Source organism: Lontra canadensis, unplaced genomic scaffold (assembly GCF_010015895.1).
Source record: "Lontra canadensis isolate GAN:19392208 unplaced genomic scaffold, GSC_riverotter_1.0 scaffold38, whole genome shotgun sequence".
NCBI lineage: Eukaryota > Metazoa > Chordata > Mammalia > Carnivora > Mustelidae > Lontra > Lontra canadensis.
Window position 1 is genome coordinate 2,579,526 of NW_022631032.1, and position 16,241 is coordinate 2,595,766.

The following is a 16,241-nucleotide window of genomic DNA, read 5'->3' on the forward strand; positions in this document are numbered from 1 at the left end:
TTGGTTAATAAGTACTATACCATTCAACACTGACCAGAGTTATTATTTTTTTTTTAAGATTTTATTTATTTGACAGACAGAAATCACAAGTAGGCAGAGAGGCAGGCATTGAGAGAGGGGGAAGCAGGCTCCCCACCGAGCAGAGAGCCCGATGCGGAACTCAATCCCAGGACTCTGGGATCAAGACCTGAGCCAAATGCAGAGGCTTAACCCTCTGAGCTACCCAGGTGCCCTCGGAATAGAGCTTTTTAAAAATAAGCCAAGACAGTGGCTCATTGCCATTTTTTAAAAAAAATTTTATTTATTTGACAGAGATCACAAGTAGGCATAGAGACAGGCAGAAAGAGAGGGGGAAGCAGGCTCCCTGCTGAGGAGAGAGCCCGATGCAGGGCTCGATCCCAGGACCCTGAGATCATGACCTAAGCCTAAGGCAGAGGCTTTAACCCAATGAGCCACCCAGGTACCCCTCATTACCATTTTTATTAACAAAATTACTGGCCTTGTTAAGCCATTTCTCACCTGGACTACTGAAAAGTCCTCCTAACTAGTTTCCAACTTCAGCCTTAGGCCTGCAACATACCTACTTTCTATACAGCTACTAGTCTCTCCTATTTAAGACAGAAATATGTCCAGGTCTTTCCCCTATTTAAAATTCTGTAATGGTTCCCTAGGAAACAGGATAAAATCTGAGCTCTGTAACATGGAATACAAGGCCCTTTATGACCTGCTCAGCTTCTTTTCCTGCCTGCAGTTTCCTCCATACATCATGCTATTCTTCCTCCCCTCTCTGCTTTTGAGTCACAATGGACCCTGCGCAGCTCCATGAGCGTGCTATGACCCCTCCTGGATGTGGGCCACTGAAACTTTTGTAGGCACAAGACACACATTTTAACTATTATAATCCTCCTACCTATTTTCACTTATTCATTCTTTAGTCTTCAGCTCCACTGTCACTTCTTTAGGAAGCTTTCCCAGAAAAGACAGACATCTTACACTATCCCTACCACCACTTTTCACAGTTCGTAATTTTATGCTGTAGTTCAGGTGTCAGGAGAGTAGAGACACCATGTGCTTTGTTTATCTCACTCTCTCTGATCATGCACAGGATTCCTACTATACATCTGTAACAAAATGTGAAAAGATTTGTTCAAGTTGTCATAAAACATCTAATTTCTAATTTTCTTAACTCCTTCAGTGACACTGATTAACCAAAAATGAGTAACTGAAGATAGTCCAGCTTTTTTTTTTTTTTAAATGAAAACATTAGCTATCTATTAGTAAGGACAGCAATAGAGATGTAAATTTGAGTAGCATAAAATGAGTATCTCTATATCAGGCTTTATAGTAGAGACAGCAAAAATCTTAGGGTAATTATGATTTCTTTAAAATAAGAATACAGGAGCACCTGGGTGGCTCAGTCATTAAGCATCTGCCTTCAGCTCAGGTCATGATGCCAGGGTCCTGGGATGGAGCCCCATATCAGGCTCCTGCTCAGCGGAAAGCCTGCTTCTCCCTCTCCCACTCCCCCTGCTTATGTCCCCTCTCTCGCTATGTCTCTATCAAATAAATAAATAAAATCTTAATACATAAATAAAATAAGAATACAGGGGCACCTGGGTGGTTCAGTGGGTTAAAGCCTCTGCCTTTGACTCAGGTCATGATCCCAGGATCCTGGGACTGAGCCCTGCATCAGGCTCTTTGCTCAGCAAGGAGCCTGCTTCCCTTCTCTCTCTCTCTCTGCCTGCCTCTCTGCCTACTTGTGATCTTTCTCTGTCAAATAAATAAACAAAATCTTAAAAAAAAAGGAATACAGTTTTTTCCCTTCTAGACTCCTGTTTCAAGATGATAGACTAATGACATGCTGTAGCCCTCCTCCTTTAGAACAAATGTTTTTATTTATAATGGAAGAAAAAGAATGAGGAATGCCTCAAGATGAAGAGCAATTCAGATAAAACCGAGGAGAGAAACAACCGCTCAGGATATAGGCAGGAGAAGGCCAGTTCAGAAATTTTGGGGTTGATTAAGCAGATGGATCTCTGTGTTCACTTAAGAATGAAGCTGTGTACACACACAGGGCTCTCCTTTCCTCCTAATCATCAAAGCTTCAGGTCATAGTTGTGTTGGAAATGTCAGCTTCCATGAAGAACAGTTTTAAGTGTGGGAAGCTGCGCTGGAAAAGGAGGGAAAAGCCCCCGGGAATGAGAGGAATTAAGGAGAAACCAGCCCTCCAAACATTTCACCTCTCTCTCTCTTCCTCCCTCCCTCCAACTGAGCTACAAAAAGTGCCTCCGCAGGTGCTCTACTCTCAACTACAAAGCTGAATGCGATTCTTCCCATCTTGTTCTGCAAATTCAATCCAATTGTAATTAAAATATCAACAGGTTTTTTTTTCTTAAGTACATGATAAACAAATTCTAAAATGTACAGAGAAGAGCCAAGGGCCAAAAGATCATAAAGAAGAACTTGGTTGGTTTGCTCTCTCAGATATTAGGAATTAGAAGCTATAGTAATTAAGGCGGTACAGTATTAGCTAAGGGACAAATAAGCCAATGCAATAAAAAGAGAACACAGAAACAGACCCTGGCACACCTGGAAACCTGATCAACAATGGCTCATACTGCAGGTTAGTGGGGAAATGATAAAAGATCTGGGAAAGATTTTATCAAAAAAACCCAGAAAGGGGCGCCTGGGTGGCTCAGTGGGTTAATCCTCTGCCTTCAGCTCAGGTCATGATCCCAGGGTCCTGGGATCGAGCCCCGCATCGGGCTCTCTGCTCAGCGGGAAGCCTGCTTCCTCCTCTCTCTCTGCCTGCCTACTTGTGATCTCTCTGTCAAATAAATAAATAAAATCTTAAAAAAAAAAAAAAAAAAAACCCAGAAAGATCTGGGTCACTGGTTTTTTTTAAAAAAGTGAATATATGTCTCTACAGCAATATAAAACACAAATCCAGATAGTTCAAAGGTTTAAACTGTAAAACTTTAAGGAAAACATAAGAAAGTATCTTTTACCCCTAGTTTGGCAAAGATTCCTTTCTTTTTTTTTCTTCCTTTCTTTCTTTTTTTTGAAGATTTATTTATTTGAGAGTGAGAGGGAGAGAATCTTATGCAGACTGTGCTAAGCACAGAGCCTGGCATGGAGCTAGAGATCACAATCTGAGATCACCATCTGAGCAGAAACCAAGAGTCTGACGCATAATCAATTGTACCACCCAGACACCCCTTTGATAGAATTTTTTTTTAAGAGAGAAGAAAAATAAGAATTGAGTAAGAAGGCAAACTTTGTTTTCTTTTCTTTTCTTTTTTTTTTTTTTTTCAAACTTTGTTTTCATTTGTTTTTTTAAAAACAGCCTGTAGGGGTTCCTGGGTGGCTCAGTTGGTTAAATGTTGCACTCTTGGTTTCAGCTAAGGCACAATCTTCAGGGTCATGGAACTGAGTCCCACATGGGGCTCAGCGCTCCCTGCTTGCTCCCTGCTCAGCATGGAGGCAGCTTGGGGTTCTTTCCTTCTCCCAATCTCTCTTTCCCTGTCAAATCAACCAATCAACCAATCCATCTTTAAAACAGTAAAATAAAATAGCCTGGAAAGTTTTAATATTAATACTAAAAAGTTATTAGACCTTGAATGTGATTAACAAAAGAAAAAGACCAGAAATCACAAAATAAAATTTAACAGTTATTAATTACAGATCTCAAGAGCTGGATAAACATAAATGCAATCAGAGCCATCCTATGTACCTTCACCCTCTCTTTGTATGGGGGGGACCTTGAGTTAGTAATAGCTGATAAGTAATGGAGGGAAAGAAAGGGAAAGTGAAGTTAAGAAGAAGGTAAAATGAGAAGATTCTCAAAATGATCAGAGAGATGAGTATGCTCTTCCAACTTACATAAATGCACGTTCACCTTGTTCACAAACCCTACCATTAACCCATTTCCTTTTGTGTGCTTTCTGCCTTTCCAAGGCTGAACCTAAGTCCCATCATGAGAATTCCCCCACCCCACCCTTTAATTAAGATTTTATTGTTTTAAGTAATCTCTACATACAACGTGGGACTAAACTCACTACCCTAAGAATAAGAGTCGCGTGCTCCACAGACTGAGCCAGCCAGGCACCCTTCCCCCACTCCACTTTGCATTCTGTTCCCTATAGGCAAGTCATTTCAACCCTGTCAGCAATTTGGTACTAAACTGCATAAATTTGTTTTCTAACCTCCATAATTATAAATATTGTGTTTACACGGACATTTTTGGGTTTTCCTACTCCATACACTAACTTACTACCATGGAAGAGAAGCATTCAGTGCTCTCCAAGACACACACTTGTCTGCCCTCTTCCCATACAGATTTAAAAAACATACTTCCATGAAAGTTTTCAGTTACAAGCCCACATGAAATCTCAAAAGCAAAATGAGAAATAAGAGATATACCACAGAAGGAATAAGTTTTCAACTGTCCCATGATTACATCCTGTCTGCAAATCTAATTTCTTAAAGATCTGATTCTTTATTAATATTAAATATATTAAATTACATCATTCATATTTTCACTGATTATGTATTCTTAACTCTCAAGTTAAATGTGCATTTACTATTATGTATAAAGCACTAATCCTCTTCCACCTGCGTTTACTTCTCAATATTAACCTAGCTATAAAAGTGAAAATATATCTTTATCTTCACTTAAATGTATTACTGGCTATCAGAGCCATACAGTCATGCTTAATATAATCAAATAAACTAATCCCTAATTCTTACTCTGAAATCCACTACCAGTTCATAATCCCTATCTAATTCTAAAGTTGAAAAAGCTCTGAAAACCCAGGTTTTTTCTTTAGGTTTGTTATCAAAACAAATTCAGTGACTTCAACTTAGATGACCATTTAATGCACAAGACAGAACCCTTCACAAAGTGTTACTTGGCCCCCAAATGCCAATCTTACTGAGGTTAAGAAACCCTGGACTGGACTAATGTTTGCAGAAGACACAGTGATGTACGGATCAATGAGTGCTGCCTCTGATGCTTCTCAGGGCATAACAGAATACACGATAAAAAGTGCAAGTATTACTACTACTGAAAAATCAGAAACTCTCTTAAGTAGATCTTTCTCAAATATCCAAATCTCATTAATGTTGGGAAGCCATAAACTATGGCCCAAGTCTTAGAAAATGAAGGAGAGGATTACAGAAATTCACTGGATATAACAAGTAGATAAGCCAACATATTTAGTTTAATTCTTTCCTATCACAGGTTAAGAGAAATTCGCCTAATAGTGCCTATATACCACCATTAATAGTTTTCTTGTATCTGTTTATTGCCCTCACCATAAAAATCTCAACTGTCTATATACTTCAATTAAAAAGACATTGAAATCGGTAACATAAAATAACTGAGACTCTTGAAGTGATAGTAGGTTTTACCTTTCTCCGTGCCTGAGAATATAGAGATGATTTTATTCCTGGGCTTTTTTTCTTCTGGAACAGAGGGCAATGGTTTCAAACTGTGATTGGCTGACAAAGGGTCTTTGCCTCCGGTGCTGAAAATGGTACTGCTCATTCGCACAGGAGGTGCTGGAGGCTTGTCTTCCAGTTCTCCGTTATCAGACATGATTTGGAATTATGATACGGCCTGAAATAGAAAGGCAAAATCATACAGTTAACAAGTTGACAGCAAGGTAAAAAATAGTACAGACAAGCATAAACAGTAGTAATTATCCTCCTTCCAACTCTGAATTAGAAAAGGTTATCCATTTAGGGTGCAATCTGCAAAATTTATAAAACTCAATGAGTAAGAGATGAAATTGGTTATTAATATAGGTAATCTCCCCTAACCAAGTTGTAAATGGTTAGTTGAGGGAGTGTTTGAAAAGCCAAGTCCAGGGGCGCCTGGGTGGCTCAGTGGGTTAAAGCCTCTGCCTTTGGCTCAGGTCATGATCCCAGGGTCCTGGGATCGAGCCCCGCGTCCAGGCTCTCTACTCAGCGGGGAGCTACTTCCTTTCCTCTCTCTGCCTACCTGTGATCTCTGTCTGTCAAATAAATAAATAAAATCTTAAAAAAAAAAAAAAAAGAAAAAGAAAAGAAAAGCCAAGTCCAGTTAAGAGGACGATGGTAAGTTTTGGGAGGGCATGATGATACTAACATATCAAAATATTCACCTGAGTCTAAGAGTATATATTCCAATGAAAAGAGTATATTCCAATGAAAAGACAGACAACATGGCAGTCTTAAAAAGAGAGAGAATTCTGCAGAGGAAGACTATGCTCTGACTGATCAATCCAAAGATGGGTCTCTGAAAGGTCCATTTCTAGAGCAGAGACAGAACACTTGCTATTAAATATATCCACCAACACCACTCTCCATGAAGAATCTGACTCCACGCTCACTAGCCTTGTGATTACAACTTAGCCTTCACATAAACTTTCCTAAAGGATGAGAATGTGCCACTGATGCAATATTTGGTTTCTCTGAAAATCTGACACTCTAACTACATGTGTTAGTCCCTTGTAAGCTTTGCAGATAGTCCCATAGAACCTGACCCATCTGGGAACACTGACAAGTTAAATCCAGAGTCTGGCTGAAAACCAGAGTATGGCCAAATCCCAAGATTTGGTTATCCTGTGATGCCCTGTTCAGGCAGTCTAGTTACCCCTCTTAATCCACACGTGACTAATTCAGTGGAAACTTCAACACTGTTTATATATAAGTTAATATTGTAGGAAATATATATATGTACATATATATGGCCTTTAAAAACAGTAGATTATACACATTTAAAGTCAGCAGGAAAGGGAAGGAGATGCTTAACTTCCGGATGAGTTCTTTTTTTTCCCCAGATGAGTTCTGATACAAAAGTATATTAGGAAAACAACACATTTCCCCAGTGAACAAGATTTTGATTAGTAATTAGATCCTGATTTGATTATAGTTATTTAATGCATGTAAGTGAAAACATTGTGTATGTACAATGAAAAGAAGGCCAACTGCATCTAAATAAAATTAAAATTAAAAATAAATTATTTTTTTATTTAGTTTGAACGTTAGTGCCTAAAAGAAAGTAGTTATCATTTGAGGAGAACTGAAGAATGAAGAGATTATGGTACCTAATTCCACTTCGAATCTTACAGCTTTTGTCTTCCTTGACAAGAGTATGTGTCCCTAGAACTGCCATATTTTATCTGCCATAACGACGGTTATTTCAGTCTACAAAAGAGGAAGGAGAGAAGGTAAAGGGGACAAATGAACTTTTCCGGGGAGAGCAAGCTACAGGAGGCCTGGGAGAAGAGAGTACAGAAGAAGATCTCTCATCTGTGAGAAAGACGCCTGAAGTGAAATCATTGTTGGGGGTCAAAAGACGAAACAGGGTTGGAATCTAGGAACGTGATGCAGAAGACGAAGTCAGGTGATTTATGGGGGCGGGGGTTCGGTTTGCTCTGGAGGGAGATGCACCTGGTTGTTCTTCAGTGTGGGCTGTCATGTATGCATCACCAGAGAGGACTTACCTACTGCTACAAATGGAAGAAAGGTAAGGCTTAGTCCTGTATTTGCAGGACTACTTGAGAACACGATCAATCAAGACAGATGTTTTTTTCTAATGTGACCAGAACATCAAGACAAACCAGATGAACCCTGTGGCAGCTCACTTTCATCTTAATCAACAGTTCCAACAGACACAGCATGTTAGGATTTTGGTTACACTGTGAATGCTCCATATTTATGCATATGAAATCTGAAAAATCAGGGTAATATGATGTCTGTGTGGCGTGGTTAGGCAGCTGTCTCTTGGGTTTGGCTCAGGAGGCAATCTCAGGGTCATGAGATCAAGCCCTGCATCTGGTTCTGCATTCAGCACTGAGATTGCTTCAGATTCTCTCTCCTTTTCCCTCTGCCCCTCCCATTCATGCTCGCATGCTCATGTGCAAGCTCTTTCCCTCCCAAATCCATCAATCAATCTTTTAAAAAAATCAGGGTAAATATAGCAAAATTTCAAAATACATTTGCATAAATTCAAAGAAAGAAATGCACCAAAATATTAGTAGTAGTTATCTGTGACTAACAAGTAATTTTTAGCTTGATTATAATCATCACAGCTGTGGTTAAGAAAAAAAAAATCAATATAAAACAGGGCACAACAGGAGTGCCTGGATGGTGCGGTTGATTGTCTGACTTTTTGTTTCGGCTCAGGCTGTGGGCTGGTGAGGTCCAACTGCATGTCTGGCTCCATGCTCAGCATGGAGCCTCCTTGGGATTCACTCTCTCTCCCTCTCCCATTGCTCCTCCCACTTGTGCTCACACTCTGTCTCAAGATAAAATAAATCTTTAAAACAGGGCACAAGGGCACCTGGGTGGCTCAGTCAGTTAAGCGTCTGCCTTTGGCTCAGGTCATGATCCCAGAGTCCTGGGATCAAGCCCCACATCAGGCTCTTTGCTCAGCGGGGAGCCACTTCTCCTCCTTCTCCCACTCCCCCTGCTTGTGTTCCTTCTCTCACTGTCTCTCTCTGTGAAATAGATAAATAAAATCTTTAAAAAATAAAATAAAACAGGGCACAATAATTTCTTAATGTAAACTGACTACAAATTCTGTCCTTAAGATTGGCTCATAGATGGATCCTGACTAGACACTGCCAGTACCCCTTCAGCCGTGCGCTGCCCAATGTCGTGATTAAGAGCATGGGTTGTGGAATCAGATCCCTCGGTTGGAATCCTGGTTCCACTATTTACTTCAATTTGTGTCCTTGGATGAATTACTTAACTGTACCTCAGGGTTCCTTAAAAAAATAGCTGGTTCTAGGCCTGGGACATGGGAAATACAAGATGAGCCTAGAGTATCTTACATTGTCAGAAGGTAGGAAGTACTTAAAAAGGATGACAAACACCCACAGGAAAGAGTTTTCTTTCTTTTTTTTTTTATGATTTTATTTATTTGACAGAGAGAGAAAGAGAGAGAGCACAAGCAGGGAGAGTGGGAGAGAGAAAAGCAGGCTCCCCACTGAGCATGGGCCCAACAAGGGGCTCAATCCCAAGACCCTGGGATCATGAGCTGAGCTGAAGGCAGCAGTTAACTGACTGAGCCACCCAGGTACCCCAGTAAAGAGTTTTCAAAAGCCAGTGCTGGAATGGTTCGGAGCAACAAAATTAATAAAGTAGCATTATATTTGACCCAATGTATAAAATAAACATACACAATTTCATATCAATACAAATAAATGAATAAATAAGGGTGGCTCACTCAATTAAGCATCCAACTCTTGATTTTGGCTCAGGTCATGATCTCAGGGTCATCAGGTCAAGCCCTGTGTTGGGCTCCACACTGGGCAGAGACTGCTTAAGATTCTCTCTCTCCTGGGGCACCTGGGTGGCTCAGTGGGTTAAGGCCTCTGCCTTCGGCTCAGGGCATGATCCCAGGGTCCTGGGATCAAGCCCCACACTGGGCTCTCTGCTCAGCGGGGAACCTCCTTTCTCTCCGTGCCTGCCTCTCTGCCTACTTGTGATCTCCGTCTGTCAAATAAATAAAATCTTAAAAAAAAAAAAAAAAAAAGATTCTCTCTCTCCCTCTCCCTGCCCCCAAAAAGAGTAAATAAAATGGTGGGGTACCAAATCATCCTCACAAAAGAATTCCAAATAACAAATGTAGACAAATCTTTTTCTAGCAGTCAGAATTTTAACTTCCCTCCCCACTTGAATGTAGGTTGGACCTAGTGACTCATTTCCAAAGAGCAGTGTATGGAAAGGGAAAAATAACTTCATGGTGGAAAAATGTGGAAACACTGCATTAACCAAGTGATCAAAGGATAACATCTCCAATAATAACTTAGGCTGACATCACTCACCACCTGATCTAATGTGATGAGAAACATACTTCACCTCTGCGGTATTCTTCCCCAAAATCCATAACCACAGTCTAATTATGGGGAAAACATCAGACAAACCCAAACTGAAGGAGGACGTTATACAAAAATTCCTGACCAATACTCCTTAAAACTAGCAAGGACATGAAAAACAAAGAAAGACTGAGAAACTGTCACCAAGCAGGAGTCTAAGAAGACATGACAATATTATACTCTGGAACAAAAAAGGACATTAGTGGAAAACTGGTGAAATCCAAATAAAATGTAGAATTTAGTTAACAGTAATGGACCAATGTTGGCTTCTCTGCTTTCGCGGACATTTTAGGGCTTATATTAACATTAGGACAAGATAGGTGATAGGTATACAGGAAATCTACTATCTCTGGAACTTCTCTATAAATCTAAAATTATTCCATGATAAAGCCTATTTAAAATGAAATTATGTAATAAAATAAGACGAAATCAGAGAGGGATACAAATCAGAAGAGACTCTTAACTATAGGAAAGAAACTAAGGGTTGCTGGAGGGGAGTTGGTTGGGGGGATGGGGTAACTAGGTGATGGGCATTAAGGAGGGCATGTGACATAATGAGCACTAGGTGTTATATGCAACTGATGAATCACTAAACTCTACCTCTGAAACTAAAAAGAAAGAGAGAGAAAAGAAAAAAGAATTATGTAGTAAGTTCCTCAAAAAGTTACAGAATTATCTATGATATGACTTGGCAATTCCACTCCCAGAATATACCTAAGAGGGTGTCTGGGTGGCTCAGTGGGTTAAGCCACTGCCTTTGGCTGAGGTCATGATCTCAGGGTCCTGGGATTGAGTCCCGCATTGGCCTTTCTGCTTAGAAGGGAGCCTGCTTCCCCTTCTCTCTCTCTCTCTGCCTACTTGTTCTCTCTCTCTCTCTCTGTCAAATAAATAAATAAATAAATAAAATCTTTAAAAAAAAAAAAAAAGAATATACCTAAGAGAACTGAAAATATATGTCCACAAATAAATTACCTATGACTGTTCACAGCATTATTCATAATAGCTAAATGATAAAACCAAAATATCTATCAACAGATGGATATACAAAATGTGGCATATGCATACAATGGAATATCTGACCACAAAAAGGAGTAAAGTACTAATAAAAGCTACAATATGGACGGAACCTTAAAAACATAAGCGGAAAAAGGCACAAAAAGACCACATATTGTATGATTCCATTTATATGAAATGTTCTGAACATGCAAATCCACAAGGAGAGAAGGTAGATTAATGACCGCTGAGAAGGGAGGGGAATGGGATGTGATTACTAATGGGTATGGAGTTTCTTCTTGGGTAATGAAATGTTCTGGAATTAGGCACTGGTAATAGTTGTATAACCTTTTCAATATCTTAAGACCACTGAATTGTACACTTCAAAATATTAAGTTTTAGCTATGTAAATTATATTTCAATTTTTAAAAAGGAATTTTTACTTCATAAAGATTAAGTGAGCTAATAAAGACTGAATGTTGCTGCTACAATCATGATCACTAATATTTATAAAACTCTATGCTATAAGTTAGAGGAAAAAAAGGAGGATCTAGTTCTTCTGCAAGAGTTCATAAGCTTCTAGGGGAAAGATCACACATGTCCCTTATCGACATCTCAACACATGCATATCAAAAACCACTTAGTTTCTTCAAAAGGTAGCAGTTCTCAAAACATTTTGGCCTCAAGACCCCTTTACACTCCTAAAAATTATTGGGACTCCCAAATAATTTTTGTTTATATATCCATATTATTTATGTATTTTCTATATGAGAAATTAAAGTAAGTTAAATATTTCATCAAAAAATACTCATCACGGGCTCCTGGGTGGCTCAGCTGGTTAAGCGACTGCCTTCAGCTCAGATCGTGATCCCAGGATCCTGGGATCGAATCCTGCATCAGGCTCCCTGCTCCATGGGGAGTCTGCTTCTCCTTCTGACGTTCTCCCCTCTCATGCTCTCTTTCACTGTCTCTCTCTCAAATAAATAAATAAAATCTTAAAAAAAAGCCTCACCGTATGTTAATATAAATAACATTTTCATGAAAGATAGTATTTTTTGAAACAAATTTAGTGAGAGAGTAGCATTATTTTACATTTCTGATATCTTTTTAAATGTCTGGTTTAGTAGAACACTGTTAGACTCTCGTATTTGCTGTGTTCAATCTATTGTTTTGGTTGACAGAAATGAAAAAAATCTTATTTTACACAGATATGTAATGAGGAAAGATGTATTTTAATAGCTTTCAGTTAATTGTGGACATTCTTTCTTTGATATTACACCAAACTCAACCTTCGTAAAGGTAGGTTATATAATCTAAAATCCAGCAATAAATTTTGTACTCTGTTACCTTAAATTCGTTCTTTTATACTTTGAATGGATCTTTTACCCATTCATGAATTCTATAATGTTATAAATTGATTATTTGGAAAATATTGGTTACTGAATTATGAAGCTACTACAAATGTTGACACATTTTATGACACAATAAAATCATATTCATTATATGTGATCTCATCAGAAAACTCTAAGTATTGGGAAACTATAAAACTCGAGAGAAGTAGATATAAGTTTTCTAAAATTATTATTATTTTTAATGTAGGCTCTACACCCAGCATGTAGCCCAATGTGGGGCTTGAACTCATGACCCTGAGATCAAGACCTGAGCTGAGATCAAGATCAACTTGCTTAACCGACTGAGCTATTCAGGCACCCCTAAGGAAATTCCAACTTAACTTGCAAGCTTAAATTTTATCCATTACCAGGGTTAATTTTCAGCTCAGGTCTTATCTCAGAGTTCCTGGGATTGAGACCTGCAGTGGGGTCCTCGCCCAGCGGAGAGTCTTAACTTGAGGATTCTCTCTCCCTCCCCCTCTGCACTCCCCTTGCTCTAAAATAAATAAGTTTTAAAAATATTTTTAATCAATTACAACAAATTCTAGCACTTCATTTTCAGAAAGTGTCTTCCAAATACCTAGTCTGAACGACCAGTTTGTAGGCCAGCTGTTCTTTCTAATAAAAATGGTGTTCCATGGAGCTAGAGCGTATTACGCTTGTAAGGGCCTATTTAGCCAGAGCAGCCCCACCTCGGTTGAACAGCCGTTTTGTTGTTTATGCAGTAAAACTTAAATTGACCCAGTCCCCACCCCAACTTACTTAAAAGCAAGTCCAGGAAACCAGTCCCAGGTAACAGCCCAAATACAAGGGTGGGTCAGGTCAGGTGGAGACATTCAATCAGATGGGGCGCATACTGTCTCCTAGCTACCAAGGTGCTAGGCTAGTTTCCATAGCTACTATGGGGTGAATTGTAATTCAATTAGCCACCTCTGTGTGTGGCCAGGCCCAAGCACATGGCCTTTGCTCTATAAAAGTTAGTCTGGAAAGCAGGGAGGGGTCGCCCTCTCTGTAAGGGGCGGCCCGGACTGGTCTGTTTGACGGTTGGTCTGATTCTTGATGCTTGGCGCGAAATAAAGCTTTGCTTGACCTTCGCTTTGTATCAGTCTTGCTCCTTTGACCATGGACCCATTATTGGGGGACCAAACATTGGGGACCCAACAATGCTAAGTGAAACAAGTCAGTCAAGACAGACAAATAACCATATGATTTCACTCCAATGTTGAATTTAAGAAACAAAACATAGGGCAAGGAGGGGAAGAAAGGAAAGCAAACCATAGCAGACTCTTAACTATAGAGAACTGAGGGTCACGGGGGGGGGGGGGGGGGGGGGAGGCGGGCATGGGAAAGGCCAAATGGGTGATAGGTATTTAAGGAGGGTACTTGTTACAACGAGAACTGGATGTTACATGTAAGTGATGAATTACTAAATTCTACTCCTGAAACCAATATTACACTCCATGTTAATCAGAATTTAAATAAAAACTTGAAACAAAACAAAAATAAAAATGGCATTCAATGAAAAAGGCTCAATCACCACAGTGCCCTCATCAAGTACATTCTTTCTTTCTTGAAAAAAAAAAAAAAGATTTATTTATTTATTTGACAGAGAGAGAGAGAGATAGAAAACAGCAAGAGAGGGAACACAAGCAGGGGTAGTGGGAGAGGGAGACACAGGCTTCCTGCTGAGCAGGGAGCCTGATATGGGGCTCGATCCCAGGATTCCAGGATCATGACCTGAGCTGAAGGCAGACGCTTAACAACTGAGCCACCAGGTGCCCCATCAAGTATATTCTTCAGTAAAACTAGCTTTAAAAAAACAAGAATCAAAAAAGAAAAACGAAAAACCTCCAAGTGGTGGGGGGCGGGGGAGTGTCTGGATAGCTCAGTTGGTTAAGTGGCCCGAGGCTCCATCAGGCTTATTGCTCAGCAGGGAGTCTGCTTTTCCCTCTCCCTCTGCCCCTCCCCCAGCTCATGCTCCCTGTTTCAAGTAAATAAAAATCTTAAAAAAAACAAAACCAAAAACCTACAAGTGGGAGTGCCTGGGTGGCCTAGTCGTTAAGCGTAAAACTCCTGATTTCAGCTCAGCTCATGATCTCAGGGTTGTAAGAATGAGCCCCACATGGGGCTCCCCACTAGGTAAGGAGCCTGCCTAAGAGTCTCACCTTCTCTTTCTGCCTCCCCCCACTGCAACGACAAAAAAAACCTATACAGTGCATGGCCACTACTTTGATTTCTGTTAAAGCACAGGCAGTTTTACCTACCACTACTTTTATACCAGCAATGCAAATTTCAACAGTATGAAAAGCAAAGAATATCTTAGTACTGTTACAAAAATAGGTTTTGACCTCACAGACCCCAACAGTACCACAGACCACACTTAAGAGAACTGCCACCTTAAAATATATCCCAGCTCTCTATCATCCTCATACCCCAGTTTTAATGTGCTACTGGGGTGGCAGAAGATCCCTATTTATTCATCCTATACTCCCCACATTTTAAACATAGGAAATGGTAAGGCATATAAACCTAACTAAACCTTTAACATGGTTGAAAATCTATATACAGTGGAATTTACTACATTACTTTTTATAACAAAAATCAGAAAGAGCAGTAAGCTTTCCTGGGTTAGTCAGAAAGACTAATTGCCATCTGTATGAAACACACACACACACACACAAAATTCTAAGCAGAGAATACTACATGGCAACTTTCAGAACACAGCCTTTCCTTATACTTTGGTTATCCAAAAAAAATTTCTTTACTGCTCTATTTTAATATACTGCACAGCAGCTTTTTAATCTGCTGTACAAATTCAGTCCAGTAGAACTAAAGGGGAATATATTATTTGTATGTTTCAAAACATTCTTCTTGGTGATTGTATATTATAGATAAAGCTTTATTAGCTGTCTCAAGGAAATCCCAATTAACATGATGTACGCTGTAGGCAACACATGTCTAAATAAAGCCCAAATTTAACATGAAACATACGCATTACAGATGTCCTTAATGAAATTACTCAAGACAACAGATATGACAGCAACAATTCTAAGTAACAGGCCTCATAAATGATGAGATCTTAGTAATGATACCCATAATCCTTGATACACTGACACCAGCTTAGCAGAAGATGACTTCATCACTACATTCCAGGATTTCTCTAACTAGTATCTATGTCTTCAAGCTGCTGTTCAGAGGAAGAGGATAAAAACTCTAACGAGCTTCCTAAAGAGTTTCTATGCATTCAGGTTTTGCTTAGAGCTACCCATAACCAACAGACTTAGGACTAAACTCTGATATTTAGGGCATTTACTACTGAATCAATCTGATATCATATAAATGCACCACATAAATCATATGCTTTATGTTGCCCAAATACACCAAAGAATTTTCTGGCCTAATCATCTATATGTATTTTTCCATTTTTATATTTTCTTCACCCTTTTCTCTATCTAACCCAAATCTTTCAATGCTTAGCAATAATTATTTCCTATATAAGTTCATTTCTGTCTATCCTTCTTCAAAATGACCCTTTACTTCTTCTGAACAAGAATGACCCCTCACACACACAAAAAAAGACCCCCTCTCTCCCCCATGTCCTCTGAATACAAGTTACACAGGAAAACAAATTCAGAGAGTAGTAAAGCTAGATTAGAATTTATCTGGTCTATCTTTCCTATTTTATATGAGAAGGACCTGACGCCCCAAAGAATAAGCAGTTTGCCTAAAGTGACACAAATCTAATTACAAACAAAACTAAGACCAGAATTCAAGGTCTACTAACAACTCTTAATCTCATGCTGTTTTTATTTATTTATTTAAAAGATTTTATTTATTTATTTGACAGACAGAGACCATAAGTAGGCAGAGAGGCAGGCAGAGGGAGGAAGGGGAGCCGGCTCCCTGCCAAGCAGAGAACCCGATAGGGGCTCGATCCCAGGACCCTGGGCTGAAGGCAGAGGCTTTAACCCCCTGAGCTACCCAGGTG

At 39.5% G+C, this 16,241-nt stretch overlaps 1 protein-coding gene across 2 annotated transcripts in view; it reads right to left on the reverse strand.

The window, feature by feature from the left end:
* The window catches only part of PAK2 (p21 (RAC1) activated kinase 2), a 91,634-nt gene that overhangs the window by 39,633 nt on the left and 35,760 nt on the right, over nt 1-16,241 (reverse strand). The window contains exon 2 of one of the 2 annotated variants that reach the window (XM_032869347.1): nt 5,413-5,620. In XM_032869347.1, the coding sequence (XP_032725238.1) occupies nt 5,413-5,599 (187 nt within the window). In that variant the 5' untranslated portion in view covers nt 5,600-5,620. Of the gene's footprint in view, nt 1-519; nt 638-5,412; nt 5,621-16,241 lie in introns of those variants that run through there. The other variant, XM_032869348.1, reaches the window with a different exon arrangement.